Source organism: Aythya marila (genome assembly GCF_965140915.1).
Source record: "Aythya marila genome assembly, chromosome: 20".
NCBI lineage: Eukaryota > Metazoa > Chordata > Aves > Anseriformes > Anatidae > Aythya > Aythya marila.
The window spans coordinates 5,798,282-5,807,186 of NC_139061.1; the positions used below are offsets into that span (position 1 = coordinate 5,798,282).

At 39.2% G+C, this 8,905-nt stretch overlaps 1 protein-coding gene across 1 annotated transcript; it reads right to left on the reverse strand.

The window, feature by feature from the left end:
• Nucleotides 1-2,151: 2,151 nt before the first annotated feature.
• PSPH (phosphoserine phosphatase) lies at nt 2,152-7,455 on the reverse strand. The gene is made up of 5 exons (XM_082776565.1): nt 7,191-7,455; nt 6,348-6,482; nt 4,623-4,768; nt 3,657-3,805; nt 2,152-2,338 (listed from the first exon to the last, which is right to left on the reverse strand). The coding sequence occupies exons 1-5, from the start codon at nt 7,409-7,411 to the stop codon at nt 2,228-2,230; spliced, it is 762 nt and encodes a 253-aa protein (XP_082632691.1). The 5' UTR covers nt 7,412-7,455; the 3' UTR covers nt 2,152-2,227.
• Between the last annotated feature and the right edge of the window lie 1,450 nt (nt 7,456-8,905).

The window sequence follows — 8,905 nt, forward strand, 5'->3', positions numbered from 1 at the left end:
CTTGCTGTTTGCCCAGTGGAGGGGGTGTGATTTTTTTTTTTTTTCAAAACAGTCTGACCTAAAGAGCTCTTGTGAAATCGTTGGCTCTGTGCCGTGTTTCCATAGCAGTCAACACTGGCAGAAGATACTGTTGTGAATGTTAACATCTCTGTGGCACAAAGCCTCCTGCACTGTCTTCTAACTGTGGCATTAGTGGAATTACATATACTTGAAGCATGTCATAACGTTTATAGGATCAGGGCCTGCAGCTATAGCTGATTAGCTGGATTTTAGTTGTTGTTTTTTTTTAGTGGCCTTTTAATTCAGTAGAAAACTGCAGCAAAGAGAAGCACTTCTCTTTGGCTTCATAACTGTAGAATGGCAGAGGAATACACTGAATGAGAGCAGAAAGAGTTTACACTTGCTCTGTCCATGCACTCCTGCCTAAACAAAAGCCTGATTGTATATGGGCTGCCCTTGGAGCTGGCTGGGATTTTTCTCAGGAAGAATTTAAAAGAGATCATGTTTAATACTCCCAGAAGCGTTCTGGTGAGCATCCTGCCAACCGTTGTCTGTCTTGTCTTTTGTGAAGGTTTTTAAGCTCTGTCTACAGATACTCGGTATAGCTGCTTATATCTCTGCCTTTCTCTAAGAAGCCATTACAAATTTGCTTCTAGATAGTTTTGGTTTTTTTAAATCATTCTACTTCTTTAATATTTAAATACTGTTGTAACTTATTATTATCTCTGTTTTTTGCCGGAAACATGAGATGGCATCACAGAGAGTTGCCATTCGTCACTATCTGTGACTCCATGAATACCCTTTTCCCACGTATCTTTTCTGATGATATAGCAGAATAGGCAACCAGTGTTTGTTTTAATTGCTGGTGATGCTTGAACAATTGGACAAGATCACTTCACCTTGATTTAATCTTACTAAATTAAGGAAACTTCATGCAAGTTGCATAAACCAGTAGTGATTATCTTGCGGAGACAGTGTGAGGTTCTGAAAGATAGGCACATCACTTGTTTATCTTCCTATCTATTAAATGTGTGGTGGGATGGAAGAGAAGAACCTGGGAATTGAAGCACTCACTCAGCCTAATCTTCAGTTTCAAGAAATAAATAAAATGTGGGGACACACAGAATATAAGAGCCTGCATGGAGTTTGTTTTTTTTTTCCAGGACAAATCATGTCATATCAACCCATCTTTCTCCTGTGATGGCACTATGTGGATGGAAGGGGAAGATGTGACTTTCATTTTGCCATCAGTAAAGCTTTTTACATTATCTCAGATTATATTCTTATAAGTCAGGGAAAGAAAAGTACCATGATGTGTCAGCAGAGCTGCTTAAAAAGACATACTTGCAAAAGTTGTCAAGGATTTGCTGACAAAAAAAAAAGCACAATTTATCAAGTGAGTTCTGGATAAAGTCCCTCTTGGATCAAACATTGCAGCCATGAAAGACAAAGCCTTAAGAAACTAGGATTCATTAGCTGAAGCTCAGAGAAATACTTGTTTAGAACAGGTTAGACTTCTGGCACAAACAGTTTGAGGGTGGTTGATCCACACTTGAGGCAGAGAAAGAGGCCAGATAAGTTTCCTAGGGTTTTCTTAATCAGCAGACGTTTTGTAAAGGCAGGCGAGTCAGGTTCTGTACAGTTATAGGTTAGCAGGGAAGGATTGTTAAATAAAACACTTAAGTAAACTGTGACCGTCTGACAAAATCAACATTTTAGAGTTTGCTTGTATTTTAATGAGGTATGTGAAGCACTGTATTACTCGTCTTAAAATATGCTTCTAGGATGCTGATGAATATTGCATATATCTGGCATTTGCATATATCTCATGTCTTAGACTACAGGTTGAGTAACGATGTTGAGTAACAGATGACACAGTGTGGTTCTCCTGCAGCCATATTTTAATGAACTCATAGATATTTAGTAATGTTTCCTACCTATCTGTTCACTGTTTAACCTACTTCTGAGATTCTTTGGAAGGGAAAGTACTTACCATCCTGCACCTCTTACACCTTGGAAAAGGTGTTTAAAAAAATCTTACCATTGCATTACAAAATATTTGAGTAGCATGTCGCCATTTGCAACACGAGTTTCAGATCAGAGAAGGAAGGTACCCAACACCCAGAATCATTAAAAAGTCCAGAACACAACTTTGCAAACAAATATATGTTTAATTACATTGTATAATTGACTTATAGTTGTTAAATATATTATTTTACTGTATAATTTATCGTTCTTCCAGTTCCTTTAGCAGTTCATCAAAGTGAGTAATGTACCATTTAGCTTTCTCCTTTACTTGCTTTCTGATTACATTCCCTCCGAATCCAATGAAGCAGTCCTGGCAAAACAGAAAGAATGGGCACGAGTTATTGCAGTTCTGTGTAAGGAATGGAGCTTCTCAGCAATTAAGTGTGCTTTTAAGATTGCATTTTTTAATGGTGATGTTCCTCCCTGCTTCTTCACCTATGTTACTTGGCGTGTTCATTTTCATATTTATTAACAGGAACTTCGTTAACATTTAATTTTACACCACTTTGGTTACTAAAAGGTTAGTTCCAATAGCAAAGGTGTGTCTCAGTGCCTTGTAACTTCAGGATTGTTCAGATCTGAAATTTTACTGAAAATCAAATGGAGCTGTGATGCAACATAAAGCCTTACTTACTATTCAAGCGTGAGTTAACATCTGAACGTGCAAGCAGCATCTCACAATTATCCCTACTTTTTATCTTAACTCTGTTTACCTCATTTGATAGATACCAAGAGTAAACATTAACCAAGATTTCAATCATTAACCAGAAACAATCATCATTTCTGGGTCTTAGAAAACAGTGTTTAAAATTTCCACTGCTGTTTTTTTTTTTGCCTTCAGATAGAAAGCATAAAGCAAATACGAAGCTGCTTTGATCGTGCACATATTTAATGCTAAGGGATATCTAGTCCTAACTCACATCAGCAGCAGCCCTTAGAGTCTGTTCCTGTGCATTTCCGTGCACTAGGATATCTGCCCCCAGCATTGGCAAAGCAGCGGCTCTGAGTTACTTTTTTTTTGTAGAGAAAGGCACTAGAGATGAGAAAGATCCCTCCTCTGTGAAATGACGGTTTATATAAGCTGTCTTTCTATTCTTATTATTATTCCACCCTGTCTAGGGCTGAATAATAGGGCTGAATAGCCCTGGTAGGGCTGCTATCTTCAGAGGTACCAAGTGAGATGAACCTTCTTGCTAGGTTGGTATCAAGTAAATGTGCACCAGACCTTCATGCTTAGCAACGTTAAATACTGGCCTGAACTGTGATCTGGGTAGTGTAGGACCTCTGTACAGAGCACTGTGCAGAAGCAAGCAGTTATTGTGGCAACATAGATGGGAAAGGCAGATAGATCAGCTTGATATGTGATAGGTTGGTAGACTTTATACATTTCTGCTGGACTGAGCTAGAACCCTGGCTCAGAGAATGGAACCTTTACTGAAACTGGCTAATCAAGAGAAATCAGCCATTGCATGATCTAGCCTTTCTAGAGAAAACTACCTACACAGATCTTTTAGGCTCTGGGAAGTGCTGAAGATCTTCCTTGAAGTCTTATAAAGAATTTAAACCATAATTCCCACACACACAAATTAATCAAAGGAAATTTGGAATTCAAATTTTTTAATACTTACAGCTGGGGGACAGGCTTCCATGTCTGTAGCTCCATCTCCAATCATAACTACTTTCTTGAAATGGAACTGTTCCTTCAGATGAGTAATAACTTTTCCTTTCCCCCCTGATTCAGCTGTTGGTTGTGTTTCATCAAATCCTGCATATTCTCCTAGAAAACAGTGGAAGGACAAATTAGACACACAGCATATTTTAATGTAGATGAAGAAAGATGCATGCCTGTGGTCTTTTCTTCAAGAAAACAGCTAATTACTTGCAGTCCTGTAAGCCTCACGATTTCAGCATCCCAAAGAAGTAATCAGAAGGTAAGCATAAAAACTAGGATTTTACAGAAGTCTTCAGTGGGGATGTTTTCAAAGAGCTGAAATGTTAGGACAAAAGGAGAAACCCTGTATAGTAGCATGTCAAATCCATTCCCAGTCACTTTGATCCAGTCATTCTGGTCTAAACATTTCAAAAGCAGCATTCAGTGTGATACGTAAATAGTGTATGAAACACTGAGTAAGAACCAAGCTCACTGAACACAGTTCTGCTCGATTACACTAGCGTAAAGTCCAGAGCAGCTCTGCAAAAGTCTCCATTGGTCTTCATGCATACCTCAGAGTCACTGAAAATGAAGTTTGCCTCTGAAAGCAGGTAAGTGTAATAAATTCTTTACACTTGAAAGAGAGAGAAAATGAAACTGCTCTCAGCAACTGTAATGCTTTTTAACTTTGGCACAGTTTGCAATTAAAAAGTAACTACAGCTCTATTTCATATGTCTGGAAAAGGGCCTGAGTTCATATTTTGGGAGGAAGTTTGGCTATTTCCCTACTAGGAGACAGCTGGATTGATCTTGAAGCTAGCAGGATTGGTAATGAGGTGATGTAGGTTGGACAATATCTGTAGCCCAGTATCTGACTGTTTGAACGCACACACGCAAAAATTGCATTGATTAGCAAAGAAAAGACCTGTTAGGGGAATCTCACCATTAAAGTAAAACTTCAGCCTGTTGGCAAAGACATTTGCTGTTGGAATGTTCAGCTGCAAGGCCACATGTTCCACGATGCTCTGAAACCCTCCGGAGACCAAGAAGACCTGTACCCCGCGTTGATGAAGCCTGTTCACCAGCTCCCTGGGAAGAAAGAAAGTCACCAAGAATGAGTGTGCTGAAGGGATAACAAGAAAGCCAAAATAGATCTTTCCTAAACAAGGCCACCCATCTATTTTGTTATTCCAGTTTATTTGCCTGCTGCTTTCCAACTCCATCCTTCTCAGCTGCTTGAAGATTTTCCATCTTTTCTTCACAAGTTTGTGCGTATACCTTGCTTGAAATGAGCTGAACAAAACCATCATGTCTAGATATGAACAGGTATTTAGTTGCTCAGAAACAAGTGCTCCCTAGAAATATTTCCATTATACTTTCATATTGTTCATATTAGTTCCCCTGAACAAATGAGCCCAGATCCAGTTCAGGTTGTTTTCTGAGGCTAAGTGTCAAACCAGTGAGATAAACAATCTGTAACACTGAAAAAGAGCAGGGAATGCAGTGGAGATAAAGCCACTGCACAAAAATATGAAAGTGGGCTGGAAAGTGCACAAAGTGTGAACATTTTTCTAACTCTGACTTGATTCCCCCAAGACATTGATACTCTGTGTAGAAAAGAGCATCAGCTACAGAAAAAGAATTAAAAAGTGAGAAATTTTCAGACCCGGTTAGTATCAACGGGACTCGATGGCAATTGAAAGTTTTATAAAAGTTGGTTCTAGAGGCAGGAAAATCAACATGCAACAACGCTAAGCAGTAGAAGTGATAACAGTAACAGAAGAAATGCTAAACACTGAAAAGCAAAGTGGAAGCTTAAAGCAGGCTACACAGAAAAGGAGGAAGAAAAGGAAGGAATTAAAAGGAAAGTCATGTGATTCTAAACATGGAGACAATGACCCCTTTGTTGTTACATCTAGCTATGCCTTCTACAGAAAAAGCTGAGCATGTGCTTCATCTCAAGGAGAAAATACAAGTACAATATTGTATTAAAAGCTGTATATGCTAAAAATGTTTTAGATTTATAGCTATGGCCATGTTTCATAATAAAGAAATTATTTTCAACTGTTTGAAACAATCTGAATAGAAAGAAAAACTTTTTCAGTTGAAATAGTTCATGTTATATCTAAACCCAAAGATGAAGGAATACGTGTATATGCATGGATGTATTTGCCTCTAATGATTTTTTATGTCAGTATGGAATGTGTAGCTCTGAAAGTGGATCCCCTAAGCTGAGTCCAGTGATGACTGCATGCAGAAGTGTGAGAGAGAATATAATTACAGAATAGACTAAGCCAGTAGTTTTTATTCAGTAATAATCTTCCTCCTGGCTCCCTTCAAAAGAAAAAAAAAATACTTCTACATGTGGAGCAGATTATTTTCCATGCCCATCGAATTCTCACGCCGGAATGTCAGCTTGCCAGCCAAAATGCCAGTTAATACCTAAGACAGTTTCTTTTTATACAGACACTTATCCACTCAACATGGATCCAGGCTATTATAAGCTCCTGATCTAAGCTTTGTACACAAACAACATGGAAATGGAGTAGGAAAGCTTTATATATCAGCTTCACGTTCCTTCAGCTTCACTAATGTCACAGAATTTTGTTGATTTATGCTATGTGCTTTTGGAATACTTTTTCATTAGATCATTTGAAATTCTTCTTACCGGATTCCTGGCGTTAGCTGAGGTGGATTGTCAGATATTAATTTTTGCACTTGCTCGTAGGAGGGTCGTATGAGTCCTAGTCGTGCTGTTAAAGCTGCTTTGAATGTCACAGTGCCACCCATAGCTCTGCGAGTCCTGAATTGTGATCCAAACAAAACAAATCAGTGACACTTAACAAGATGAGGCTTCTCCCAAGAGCTGTTATTTTAACAGGAATGCCAAGGAACAAGTTAAGACCCCATAGCTTCTGGGTTATACCACATTATCTGTGTTGTAAAGGACAAGATTGGTACACTGAAAAGGTTGGTAGCAACCAGTGGTAGAAGAGCTCCACAGACTGGTGCTTTTGTAAGAACCAGTGAGGCAAAGGAAAGCTGATACTCTATGAATGCAATCTGAGCCACTGGGACCAGTATTCCTAAATCACAGCCCAGCTGCTCTTCTCTGAAATTAACAGGACTTTCGCTACAAGTTTCAATGGAAACATCAGCCTCTTCACTTGGATGAAGAGTCCAGTCTCCTCTGTCTCATAATAAGGTTCTGCTAGTTCTTTGTCAAATGTTATGATGAGGCCTTATCTGAGTATATCAAAGACATTTAATTTAGAGAATTTATTTCAGTATAGTCCTGTTGAGTGGCTTCACAATTCAAAAAAAAAAAAAAAGTTACTTCATTATGCATTAATTCCACTTACTATTCCTAACATCTTTTTTTTTAAATGGTAATAATCTCCTGTGACAGAGATGAATTAATCTGTATTGTGAAACTGTTGTCACAGGTTTAACCTTATCCATGCTTATTTTTCACTAATGTTCATGTGAAGTAAACAGCAAATATACATACATCTCTGCGACGGCATCTCCAACTCCACAGAACTTTGCAAGCTCATCAATGCCTTCTTCCCTGATGACTGTACTGTCCACATCAAAGCACACTGCATCAGCATTGCGGAAGATTTCTTTCATCTCCAGGAGAGACGCCATCCTTTTAGGAACCTTCTTACTGTAAGAGGATAAGATGAATTGTTTCTGTGAGTCACAGTACTGGACTCCGTCTTGAGCCATTGCAGCGACTGCTCGGCTCGTTGTGAGAAGGACCGAGCACAGCCTGCTAGCCAGCTTTTATCAAAGTGTGAGTGGCGGTGGAGGTCTGGCTCTGTTGCTGATTTGCTCACTGCTGTTGCTGCCTACTGATGTTCAGCTTACGTTATGGGTGGGCTGGGGAGCTGTGGTCAGCTGCTGATTTGCTCTCTGCAGGCTCAGCCCATTGGTGTTCAGGTGGGGTTCAAGGTTGTAATACTTGGCATTTGCTGAACCATCAGACTGCCAACTACTGGACAGGACTTAAAATTTCCTGTCTTGTCTTGCCTTCACTGCTCGAATGGATCTTGATTGCTCAAATGGATCTTGATTTCTCATCAGACCTGGTCTGTGGTGTCAAATTAGTTGCTCCAGGAGACAGTAAAAGACAACCAACCCTTAAAGATTTGCTTGATTGCAGTAGGCATATAACTGTCTCAAACCTATCAGTGAGTAGTCGTCCCTAAATCATGAAGGTTTAGATGCTTTTCTCTGTCTTGATTAATATAATGTGGTGATATCTTAAGGGGTTCAGTGAAGTTCCCAAAGCCCCGAACCATGACTTTTTCCATAACAATACCTGTCAAAAGTTCATTTTCTTCCCTTTTATATCTGTCCAGTTAAATGTACTGAGCACTTCAGCAGACCAGAAGCACAAGGTGTTAATCAGGGATTTTCTTACTCTACATTACTAATCATGCTTTACCCTTTCACAAGGGATTGCAGTGTGGATCTTGCTATTTACCAGTAGTACATTTAGACACAAGTACAGCTTTGTATCTGTCCCATTTCCCAGATCTTTGTTGAAGCTCATGTTTGGTTATCTCTTCTAATCTCTTAAACTTCCTGCAAGACAAGTCTCATATAACTGACCTGGGTAGTAGGTTCTTCCTTTTTCTGGAATAGAGACAAAAATACCTTTAAACAGCATGTTGTATATCTTCACCTTTTGCTTTCTTCTCACGCAACAAATACATTTTCCTCTTATATATCCTGTCAGTTTTCATGGTGACAGGTCTTACATACACAAGTTTCCACAAAACATTTAGTTTTTTGCCCTTTTGGGACAAACTTCTCACCCTCTGCACACAAAAGACATTGAGTGAAGATGGAGAACTAATTGCTAAATATCTTGCTGTGGAAGAGCCTAGGAGCTGATTGGTACTGACGTAGCTAACCATCGGACAGGAGTCATCTAAGGATCACAAATGGTAAACACCAGTGCTGTTTCCTGATGGGACTTCTGTGGTTTTATTCCCACAACTAGGCTTGCTAATAGATTACAGTCTTTACCCTGCCATGTAGCAGGTAGAAGTTGTCCAGGTGCTTTAAGGTTTCAAATTAAAAGCTGCTGTTCAAGCCTGCACTATTATTACTAGGCTAGATCCTGAAGGTTTCGATTTTATTCAGTCCTTAGCTGCACAAATCAACATGAGAGCAGTTCTGCGTAACTAAGGACTGATGGATTAACTACTGAGT

Bases quoted from the DNA above. Each gene is read 5' to 3' on its own strand.
- PSPH (XM_082776565.1), bottom strand. From the start codon at position 7,411: ATGGCTCAAGACGGAGTCCAGTACTGTGACTCACAGAAACAATTCATC. The intron at 4,769-6,347 runs GTAAGAAGAATT...CTTTCTTCCCAG, and splicing joins CAGCTAACGCCAGGAATCCG to GGAGCTGGTGAACAGGCTTC. The intron at 2,339-3,656 runs GTAAGTATTAAA...CTGTTTTGCCAG, and splicing joins TGGAAGCCTGTCCCCCAGCT to GACTGCTTCATTGGATTCGG.